Consider the following 12655-nt stretch of genomic DNA (forward strand, 5'->3'; position numbering starts at 1 on the left):
GTCTATGTAACCATCTGATTAAAATATCAATTAAGCCTTAAATGGTTTTAAAATGGATTAAATGAATGTCGGATTAAATGGACCAATTAACCGTTTTACTCATTATTGAAGGCTTATTAGCATTGATTCAGGAAAAAACACTAGTCAGATGTGGCTACATCTAGTTCTGACCTTATAATTTGCATAATGTGACCCAGCAGCCTTAATTTATGTACAATGTGTGTGTGTTGTGGTTTGTGTTTGTGACTTATTGTCTTGTATCATTATACTGTGTGCTTTATTAGAGGAACTTCTGTCCATGAACCTGAAGGAGAGGAGAGAGATGTACAGGACGGACTATATCTCCCTGGACCAGGTTCCTGTCTGGAAGCACTCAGGTAACTAAATACATTCAGTGCCTTGTGAAAGTATTCACCCCTCTTGCCAATTTTCCTATTTTGTTGATTTACAGCCGGGAATTAAAGTGGATTTTTGGGGGGTTTGTATCATTTGATTTACACAACATGCCTACCACTTTGAAGATGCTAAATATTTTTTATTGTGAAACAAACAAGAAATAAGACAGAACAATCCAGAAAACAGACCACCCCTCCCCACCCCCAAAGCCAATGCTTTGTAGAGCCACCTTTTATAGCAATTACAGTTGCAAGTCTCTTGGGGTATGTCTCTATAAGCTTGGCACATCTAGCCACTGGGATTTTTGCTCATTCTTCAAGGCAAAACTGCTCCAGATCCTTCAAGTTGGATGGGGTCCGCTGGTGTACAGCAAGCTTTAAGTCTGGGCTTTGACTAGGCCATTCCAAGACATTTAAATGTTTCCCCTTAAACCACTCAAGTGTTGCTTTAGCAGTATGCTTAAGGTCATTGTCCTGCTGGAAGGTGAACCTCCGTCCCAGTCTCAAATCTCTGGAAGACTAAAAGTAGGTTTCCCTCAAGAATTTCCCTGTATTTAGCACCATCCAACATTCCGTCAATTCTGACCAGTTTCCCAGACCCTGCTGATGAAAAACATCCCCACAGCATGATGCTGCCACCACCATGCTTCACTGTGGGGATGTTGTTCTTGGGGTGATGAGGTGTTGGGTTTGCACCAGACATAATGTTTTCCTTGATGCCCAGAAAGATAAATTTTAGCCTTATCTGACCAGAGAACCTTCTTCAATATGTTACAGGACTATTTTGTGTATGTCCATTACATGAAATCCAAATAAAAATTCACTTAAATTACAGGTTGTAATGCAACAAAATAGGAAAAATGCTTAGGGGGATGAATACTTTTGCAAGACACTAGCTCATGAGAATACTACTTAGAGGTTCTCTACCCCACTCGCACACACTTTATTTATAATCACACACTCTGTTCATAACCTGGCCCTTGTAGAAAGCCTTGAAAAAGCAGTTCTGTAATTTCTAAAGCATTGCTTCAGATCAGTCACATGGAAAAGTAAGTACCAGTGATTAGAACCTGCTTAGGGAGTGCAGGTGGATCATGTCTTATTTATACCCCTCTCATATCTAGTGTCTGGTTTTCCCTTTGTTATTGAGGTGTGTGGTGTCATCATGCCAAGATCTAAAGGGTACTGTAAGGCCTTCAGAAAAAAGGTTGTGTATGCCTATGCCGGCAAGGGATTTAAAAAGATCTCCAAATTATTTGAAATACATCATTCCACTGTAAGGAAAATAATCTACAAGTGGGGCAGATTTCAAACGACTGCCAATTTATCCAGGACTGGCCAAAAGAGATTGCACAAATTTGACCTGCATGGGAGGCATGCCAGGAAAAAGCCTTTACAAGACTACAGTTTGCCAATGAGCATATAGGCAAAGACCAGGCCTTTTGGAATTATGTTCTCTGAACAGAATAATCAAATATAGAGTTGTTTGGCTACAGTAACAGCAGACATGTTTGGCGCATACCAAAGACAGCTTTTCAGGAGAAGTACCTCATACCAAATGAAGCACAGTGGTGGAAATGTTATGGTTTAGGGTTGCTTAACTGCCTCAGGGACTGGACAGCTTGCATTCATTGATTAAACTATGAATTCTGCATCATTTCAGAGAGTGCTTGAAGATAATGTGAGGCCATCTGTCCAAAAGTTGAAGTTGAACTGAAAGTGGACCTTTCAAGAGGTTACTGATCCTAAGCACCCTAGCAAATCCACCAAGGAACAGCTCAAAAAGAAAAAATGGAGGGTTATGGAATGGCCTAGTCAAAGCCTGGATCTCAAGTCATTGAATTGTTGTGGGGGGATTTGAAACAGGCAGTACATGCAAGAAAACCCTCAAACATCTTGCAACTGAAAGAACATTGCATGGAAGAATGTTCAAAAATTCCAGCAAGCCTGGTGGACAATTATGCAAAATGCCTACAATAAGCTATTTCTGCTAAAGTGCAAGTGTTTGCTTGTCCAAAATGTCAAAAAAGCCAACATATTCTATGTGGTGTACTTATTTTTGACTATATTCTATGACTAATATATATATATATATATATATATATATATATATATATATATATATATATATATATATATAATGTGTGTGTGTGTGTGTGTATATATATATATATACACACACACACACACACACATATATATATATATATATATATATATATATATATATATATATATATATATATAAAATATTTGTATACAGTGCCCTCTACTAATATTGGCACCCTTGATAAATAGGAGAAGGACGTAGCACAAAGTATTGACTAAAAGGGTGTCAATAATTGTTGCACACCTATATTTAGCAAAGATTTTTTTTGGATAACCCTGTGTTTTGTTTGCTTTCCCATGAGTATTTTTAAAAATTCTTTTAACAAAATATCAAAAGGTTAAACAATAAAGACAATTTTTCACAGCCTCTGCTCATATTTACCAAGGGTGCCAATATTAGTGGAGGGCACTGTACATATAATTACACACACGGTTAAAAAGCTTATCCACCTAGATGAGGCATAGTCTGCTGTTGTACTTGCCTTAAATTGTGCTACATTATAACATCAGTGTTCTTATTTGTTTCTTACTTGCCATGCCCCAAACAATAAACATTTAACGTTGAGACTTTAACTATAGATAATGTGCAATAATCTATGATAAATTTCTTAAAACCAAATTGATCTAGCCCACTAAATATATTCCCAGGTTGAGGCAAACCAGTTGTGCCTTGCTGAAGTGCATCTTGGCCACAGCTGGAGAAGCAACACTCACAGTTGCAGCATACTCCAGTTTGCTTCTTGAGCCACACACTTATATAGAATACAAGTATTATGAAGGAAAGCACCTGTACAGTCTGGAAACAGGTGATCAAGGGCTCCCTGGGGTCTATCTGTGAATGTGCCTGATACTATAGTGTGTATACTGAGGGAAAGATAGATGTTGCTCTGATTCTGTAAAAGTCTCCTGCCACATGTCTAAAACAGTAGTAATTCATGTGCAGTGTAATATTTTGAAAGACCATTATTTTGTAGCCTGAAATTTACAGTTTTGAACGTGGCACCGACGTTCTGCGTGTTAGGATGCATTGCTGTTTGCTCAGCCTTTTCTGAATATTTCCATTTTATCACATTGAACATTTTTTTTTGTTTTTGGTGACTAGGTACTGTGTCTGCTAAGCCTCTTTACAAGGCCAACGATGAACTGAGTCAGAAGATTTCTCTCTTCCGAGGTGACATCACCAAACTGGAGATAGATGCAGTTGCCAATGCAGGTGAGAATTATGCACTGACATCAAGTCATTGTGTGTCTCATACTATATGCTTAGACCTGCTATGGCTGGAGTCTCAGTTCAGAGGCTTTTTGTTTGTGACAGTTGAACAGAAAATTAATTGTATAAATCCAGTAATGTATATTATTATCACACAGTACATTTAACAAAAAAATCAACAACATATAATTAATATGGTGTAGGTTTCTCCAAGGAGAGGTTTATTTAACATTTATGGAAAGAGTGATGAGGTTTATGACAACTGTTTATAGCTGATAAAAAGATATAGCAGGAACTAACCTAAATTACTGGCTTACCTTTTCCACAATACTAAATCTAAATAGATTAAAAGTTGTAATCTTTGGCAAACTGCTATGGTATAAGAGGGATAAAATGCCACTGGACGTACTGTTGTTGGAAAATAATCAACTAACAAATGGCAGAAATTGTGTATTCATGTTTCAACTTTTGGCTGATTATTTTGACAGTTAATTGACCATCATTAGTTGGTTGTTAAAAGCTAAATGTCTAGCCTGAAATCAATAAAAGTACTGTTTTGTGTTAACAAGGCTTTACTGAATGAAAAAAATCAATAAGCTCCATTAGAATAATAAGGTCACCAGTGGTCATCCCTTAAAATGTATCAGAGAATTATAATCCTAATCATTTTTGCTTTTTCCATATTTTTGCTTTTTTAATCAGTTCAGTTTTAGTTTGATGGTATTTACTGCATTGGGAGAACTATATAGAAATCATATAGTGAAACCGAAACATAATTTAGCAACGTTAGATGAATATATTATACTGTATCTTATGATGAAGTGAAATTTGAAACATATAATCAGACAAGCCCCTCACATGAACTGTCTTACTGAAGTTTAGTCTATTCTCATCTGCTCTGACAAAATATCCAGTTTACCAAGAGAGAACCTCTTTATTTTATGGTTGGTGTAATTCATTCCAGTTAATATAGATAAGAATATATCAAAATCAAAACATTCTGCAGTTTAATTTCATTATGTTCCAGATCCAGTAACTTTGCCATGGTCCAATTATTTTTACACTGTGTACCAGCACTATGTAACTTGTGTTAAAAATGTAATTACTACTGGAAATATAAGCTCAGCGTGACCAAATATAATGTCATGGTATCTTCAGTAGTCAGATTTATCGAGTATTAATATTATCTTGTGTTTCCTATTATAAGATTACAATTAACCAAATATAAGATTATTAAACCTATTTCTAGACAGTTTACATTTTCTTGTTCTATACTTTTGCTGCTTTCAAGAAATAAATACTTGAAAAATTAACAAAATTATCTGCCAATACAACAAGATTATTTCAAGCTTGAAATTAGTTAAAATGTCTAAGACTAAGTTTTAGTAATATTATATTTGGTTTGTTGTAACCTTGTAAAAGGAAATATTGGATCAATTTGATTATATTCAAGAAATTTTCACTTGCTAAGATGTTGCTTTCTTTGTAGTGTATCTGTATAGGTTTGTCACCTTTTCAAAAAAAATAATACAATGTTAACGGTATGAATTGAATTACCATGTGGTAATGCACGGCACTAATTTGTAAGCGAGCTAGTTGAATTCTGGCTGGCACAGTGTACCACATTTCACTTTTGCAATCCTGCAGAACGTGAAAAATCAGTTACAAATTTCGGCCCACCTTAGTCAGGCTTTTAAAAAATGCACATTTTGATGTAACACTAAAACATTCAGCGAATAACACAAATAATTTTATCCAAATGCTGGTATTGCTTGTAGCCTCAGTATTGTAAAGAATGAATAGGAGATAGAACTTTGTAACACTGAGGTCACAGGCTTTATTTCTTTCTAAGATTCTGTCTGAAAATGCAAATGCTTTTCCTCCATAGACTGAGTGTCCGAGTGCGAGAATTTGCCTGTGGTACATCTACACCAGTGATACGAAATTTAAATCTTTGCAGGTCATGACTCTTGAGTTTAATTTAAATATAACCTTTATTGTAGTCAGATTGCACAACATAAAATGTTATGGGTTTATTTTGTTGTTGTTTTTTTGTTTTTTTAACATGTCCACAAAGTCACGACAGTTGTGCTGAAAAAAACAGGCAGCACTCAATGGCCTTAGACCACTCAATGGTAAGATTTTATCACCACTAGATGGAAGCAAAGCTTATCTCCATGTTGGTTCTTTTGCTAGCAGGGACATTTGGGGTTTGGCTGGTAAACACAACAAATCCCTGAAGAGAAATAATTCCATATGCTGCAATTCTAGAGGGAATTTGCTGTTGATTACATCACTTTATAGAGAATGGTCACATCAGTCTCACAGATGTTGTGCCGCCAGGATCAGTGTCAGCATTTCATGGTTATTTGGCAGTGCTGACATTAATGTGGTATCACAGCACTGTAAAATTGCACAGGGTTTATTATTTTGTCCATCATCTCTTCCAAAATGGCTATAGCACAACGATGTGTTAATGTTCGAGCAGTCGTGCTTTGAGAAGACAACACATTATTCCAACAGATCCAGAGAACCCTGTTAGGGCTTAATATACTATTGGAGGTTTAGAGAGAAGTTTGATAAAGATTTATGGAAAGAAATGAAAGGAGCATAAGAGAAAAGAAGAGAGGGAAAAAGTTATTGAGAGGAGGTAGGAGAGTAGGGATAGGGATAGGAGTTAGTGTGACAGGACACTGATTCATCCCTCTCAGCAGCATTGATCGACTGGCCGCTGGGCCTCGGTGTAAAAGTGTGAGGATTAACAGACTGTCTAGAGGTAATTAATTTGGTTGGTGGAATGGACTTCTCAAGACTGCTAAGTGTGCACCGACCGATCCAGTGCACTAGCGTATTCACATATACACACAGTTTAAACACTGGATGGGTGTGTTATTGGATATTACAGATGTTGGACTCCTGTTTACCATGCAGAATGTCGAGCACAGCCACAAACTGCTCTTTTATTCTGCTCCTTTGTCCACGTTTTTGCATGAACAATTGCATTTCTTGGCCAGTAGTCACACATGAAAATTGTAGTTTTATGAGTCAGTTTTGTAGATCGCTAACTGAAAAAAGAAAATAATTTATGTGCAAAAACATTATAGAATTCCACTCTTACTTCTCAGTTGCCTAATAGAAGTGTTTACGTGGGGAAGAAACATATTAAATGAAACATATAACTGTCATCCAGAATTACGTTTCTCATATTAAGTAATTTTTTGACAGAAATCTAAAAGGTCACAATAAAAGCACATTCATTTATCATCAGTAACTGCCTTATCCTGGTCAGGGTCACAATGGCTCCTATCAGAGGAGCGCTAGGTGCGAGGTGAGAATATACCTTGGATGGGATGTCAGTCCATCGCAGGGCACCAAACACATTCACATACTCATTCACACCTAGGTGCAATTTAGAGTAGCCAATCCATGTACCAGCATGTTTTTAGGAAGTGTGAGGAACCCAGAGAAAACAAACAGAGACGCAGGGAGAACACATGAAAGGCCACACAGACAGTAACCGAGCCCAGGATCGAAACCGGGGAGCCTGGAGCTGTGAGGCAACGCTACTCGCTGTGCCACCGTGCTGACCACAGTAAAATGATTGCCATGCAAATTTGTTTTCTATGACTGTAGATGTTGAGTCTTCAGCGTATTAAAATACAAAGTAATCACTCTCCAAACTCCTCCCTCCTTTTAAATCTGTCCACCCTCTTTTAATGCATCTGTACAGGCTACAATCAATCATCTAACCTCCTGACTAACTGTGGACTATTAGTGTAATGGTATGTTTCAGCAGCGGCAGCTATTTGTATTTAATGCTAATATACACTACCTATAAATAAGTAAATAGTGATATCCTTAAAAATGTATTTATACTCTCATTGCAACTTGCTTTTATTTAAAACATTTACTGTTAGAATTGTAATGCGGCCTGTAATTGTTCATGAAAATTTTGCTATTTAGAATTTTGTTTCTCCTTGATGATGTACTTGTCCCCTGTAAGCTCTTTTTATGAGACACCAGAAGTAAGAGTGGATTGATCTTGTGTAGTATTTATACATATTATTAATTTTCTGCTTTTGGATGCAAAAAAATACACCTGGTTTTTGAAGCAAGTACACTCTAATTAGTTTTGATATTTTTCACACATTCAGGTAAGTAGTTGTAAAATGTGGACTAAAGTTATGGATTTGTGATTCATAAAATTGTAGTCCTTTTATGTGCTGTTACTTTTGACAGGAAAATTAGTCCATAACACAAACACACTCCCACAGCTCTCTGCAATAATAAACATTGCTGTCACACCAAAATCAGGTGTAGTTTTAAAAGCACAGAAACACTGTTGAGTATGTCTGCAGTTCGTAACCCCCCTGAGGACACTCATAAGTGCACAATTATGACGGAAATGTTAATTGCTATGAGGCTGTTTTAGTGATAATGTGCTTGCAATTATTAAATTATGCTTAAAAGTAATCAGCGTGTTTCATTAATTTACACCTTACTCTTCAGCAACACCTAGGATTTGCATGGTTTCATGAACACCTATGATTCAATACAACGCTCACACTCCACAACAAACTCCACAGCAACGTGGCTAAAACTGGCCAGTGGTCATGCAGTGGACATGCTGTCAAATGGAATAAACTAATTACTTTCCAGTATCTCATTAACTGAGATAGCTTGGTAGCTTGAGCAAGAAATTCAGCATACTGTCATGTGTTGCCTTTGTGTCCAGATGTTTTTATGTCAGCTGAGTTTATAGAGCACGTCAAATCTGTGGTGTGTGTGTGTGTGGAGGGGAAGGGGGGGGGTCTCATATTAACCTTAGGGCAGCACTAAAAATTAGATTAACGCTCTATAAGTAAAGTTTAAAAAAAAACTTCAAACTCAGTTTAAAAATGTAATTTTACAAAGAAAAGACAATTCATGGATACATGGTTTTGACAGAAATGATAACTGATTTGTGAATACTACATGAACTGAAGTATCAGTGTGTGTTGTGCTTACATCAGTGTACTTAAAACCTACATTTTTACACAGGTAATTTAAAAAGATGATAAAAGTATGTCATTGTTAAAGAGATCAGTGTCTTAAAATAGCTTTTTAAAAAGCATTTGATTTCTTATTGTTGATTAGAACGTTTGTTGATTTAAGTCAAATAAATTTAGACCTGATAATTATAATGTCCTGAGAAAGGGATTTGAACTATTGTGAGACTCGCCTGCAAAATCAGAATTCATAATTTCTCCATCAATAACCCCAGATAAAGAAATCTGACAGCTGAAGATGACGTAATATACACCTAATTTAACTAATTTTGAAATCCTCTAGATGGAAATGTGATTTTAAAACCTGAATTAGGTAAATTAGCCCTACTTGTTCGTTGATACCCTTTTAAAGACAAATATGAAATATTCATCTTGCCCACTGTGTTCCTTCACTCCTTCACATAGAGTTATTGATTAAACTAAGTGAGTAGTCCTGCTAATGTATCACTGAACACAACCAGGAACTAGATGAGAAAAGAAAAGGCTGTCTTCTAAAAGGTTCAATCTTCTTAACTGATAAAGGCGTTAGACAGCTTTTTGCAGGAAATTTGAGACTTGATGCCTTCTTGAAACATTGTGGTAAACTAAATGAATAATGACTGTGCAGGTACCTGTGTCTAAGGTACCTGTACCTTATTAACTCCTATTAATTGAATTATTGGGCTACATGCCACCATGTATATACGTTTATACCACAGCACTGTTGAATTCTGAAGTCGAATTGATCTGAAAGCGTTCATTAATTTTCTATGACAGCAGCTCTTACAGTAGTGCCACACAAAAGATTATATTAATGCTCTTGTTCTAATACGTTATCATTTCTATCATAACAGCTCATACACAGGGACTTGTACAGAAGACGATCTAGACAATCTAAGCCCAACAATAAATGGACTAAATAAATGTAACAAAAACAAATCCCTCATCGCTGATATGTCAAAGCAGTCTTTATAAAGCATTTTAATGTTAAAGCACTTTATGACGGTGAGTAAGATTTCCGCCACAAAAGTCTTCAGTACACAGGGGACTTCTTACTTTGCAGTTTATCACTAACATGACAAGCTGCATTTTGCGTCTTATTAACTTCAAAAGAGGGATAAAAAGAGGTTGTTGAGGGAACGGCTGTTTAAAACGTAAGTAATAATATGATCTAACTTGTCTCATGGATGTTCCACATTGTATATTATAATACAAATGGTAATAAAGTGTGTGTTGCTCATTGAAACAAATGAAAACTTTTAATTTGCAGATTGCTGTGGTATAAAAGGAATAAAACACTATAGAACATGCCGTTACAAGAAAGTGATCAAGATGGGGTGGTAACAACATCACACCATGCCGCTGTTGGTTATTTTCGTCTAACAGCATGCAACCCAAGTGTTTTATTTCTTTACTTATATACATTTCAGAACATTCTTGAATTGAGCAGAATAAAAAGTGAGGCAATGTGATCAAGCGTGTGGCTTCAAACACACACACACACACACACACACATATCTGCCTTTCCTGAAACTTCACTGAGAGCTGATCGATCACAAGATGGAGAGAGAAGCAGAGCAGTGTGAGATGTAAGGCTGGGTGGGAGAGGGGTGGACTGTTTGTGTGTTGTTCTCAATAAAGATTGGATTTCCAATAAGATCGCCTCCACCCCCTGTCCCCTCTCTCCTCCTTCTCACAACATTTTACAACCTTGGCTCCTGCTTCCCCCCATAAAATACACCCAACATAAAATCCACTAGCACTTAGGAACTGTCCTCCTGAGAGGCGGGGACCAGGGAGGGGTAAACATCCTTTTTACACTACTAAATCCATCCATCCATCTATCCATTGATCCATCTATCCATCTAGTAAATTAGGGAGGATATATTGTTGCAGGTTGGTTTATTAAGATACGTCGTTTCATGAGGAGTGGATTGTTAAGCTGTGAGCTAGAGAGAAAAGGGAGTTACATACAGTGATGTCTGTAAGTCATAGTAAATCATATGACCAAATAAAATTTCCTGTGTTTATTTATGTTTGATTTCTTACTATTGTTTGTACGTTTAAAACTTTAACGCCATAATCACGGTAGACAAGCTTATGATAAAGCCCTGAGACAGGGTTTCAAGCTATAACAACAGTTCCATGCAGAAAAGTCATGAGTACTACACTAGAGACTTTAGTCTGAATTTCTCCTTAACCGTCTGTTTCGTCACTGACCCCATAACTTCTGCTAAACAACTCTGACAGTGCCTGTTTCCTTAGACAAGGGCTTTAAGGACACGTCTCATCGTCAGGCCTTCTTGGCTCAGGAAAAGAGATTGAATTTGGCATGTTGATTTAAATTTTCCCTTTGCGTCTTTCTGTTTGGATTACTCTGATGGAAGAGGAGGATGTATTTTCAGGGACACAGATAACAGATATTGCAAACCAGATTCCCAGGAAGGCAGAGGAATGATGCCAGATAAAAGCGACGCTATCCAATATACTGTAGATTGGAACAGAAGCGAGCACCAGACTTGTCTTTTTTTAATGTTTTCATTTCACTGGCATTTTAGATAAGAGAACCATGTTAATGTGGTTAGAGATTTTTATAAAATTATTATTTTATGTCCTCCCCTGACTGACAGTGGTATTATCCAAAAAGCCCTGGGATATGACCTACAGATCCCTCTCCAGTGTAAGACAGAGAAATAGCTCGGTGGTTTAAATAAAGGGATGATAAATAGAGTGGGGAGGAGTGAACAGCACCACATGCTGCTTTTTCACGCTTATGGCCAGATAGTTTAGTTCATACAGCGTATGAAGTCACCTGTTCCTCTAACCCACAGCGAGTAAATTTACACAGCTTTAGTATGCAGAATATTTTGGGCATATGAGGGGGGAAGTGTAGACATCTCTAAACCTTATTTGTCAAAGTGTGTAAGCCATTAAATCTGTTATCTGTTGCAAATGAGGCTTAGCATTCCTTGCTCCTAGTTCAGAGCCCTCTCTCACTGGTGTAAGCGAATTTAAAATGAGTTCACGCAGTGAAATCTCACATCTCTCAGCGTATGTCACATTGTTGCTAATTGGAAGGCAGGCTTGAGAGAGGGAAACAGTTGTCGCACGCCTAATAAATTCATTGCAATCTGAGACGCTTACAAATTTTTTTTTTCTTGAGTGTGATGCTGTTTTTCCAGTGAGTATATGCATTTATTAACCATTTACTACTAAATCCCTACCTAGTAGCCTAGCACTAGAAATTGTAAGGATGTAGTTAATGAGTTAATGAGCCGATACGGTCTTTTAATTGATTGTTGTGCAACATCTGGAATTTCTGCAGAATGTTGACTGTGTTAATTGAAATTCTGTTTGATGTATGGGACTGACGAACCAACTCTCAGATGCTGAACCATTAATGAATGGTATGGTGGTTTTAAAACTAACTCAACGAGCTTGCAGAAAGGCATGCATAGCAATTATTGCAGGCCTCGTTAAAAGCCTCCCACCCCTTTCATTCTCTTCCAATCAATCGCCACTTTAGCTCAAATGAAGGAAGCTTGAATGCTGGCCTTCTCTTAGTCTAATTAGTGTAATTGCCACAATGTGGTAAATGCAGGAAGAGGAGACATGTTGTTCATCAGGGCCATCAACAGGAAGCTTGTTGCATAGCTCTGTTATGCTAATGTGAAAATTGTTTGAACGTTTCCTGTTGGGTCTTACTCAGTTTGTATGAACTCTTTCAGTGTAGTTTTAAGTGTTAATTCTGTATTTCAAAATTTGCCCTTTCAGTTGAGTTCAAACTAGATTAACTTCCCTGTTAGTGCCCAGATTAACTTTGTTTTCTCTTGCTTTCTCTCACTCACACACACATGAGCACACGCACACACTGTTGTGTCAGATCGTTTTGGGTTCCAAAGATGCATTAGATC

At 37.1% G+C, this 12655-nt stretch overlaps 1 protein-coding gene across 1 annotated transcript in view; it reads left to right on the forward strand.

Moving 5' to 3' along the window:
* The window catches only part of macrod1 (mono-ADP ribosylhydrolase 1), an 87051-nt gene that overhangs the window by 1743 nt on the left and 72653 nt on the right, over positions 1-12655 (forward strand). The window contains exons 2-3 of the mRNA XM_053631069.1: positions 285-377; positions 3607-3717. Coding sequence (XP_053487044.1) covers positions 285-377; positions 3607-3717 — 204 coding nt within the window. The remainder of the gene's footprint in view (positions 1-284; positions 378-3606; positions 3718-12655) is intronic.

The sequence above is a fragment of the Ictalurus furcatus genome, chromosome 8 (genome assembly GCF_023375685.1).
Source record: "Ictalurus furcatus strain D&B chromosome 8, Billie_1.0, whole genome shotgun sequence".
Lineage (NCBI taxonomy): Eukaryota > Metazoa > Chordata > Actinopteri > Siluriformes > Ictaluridae > Ictalurus > Ictalurus furcatus.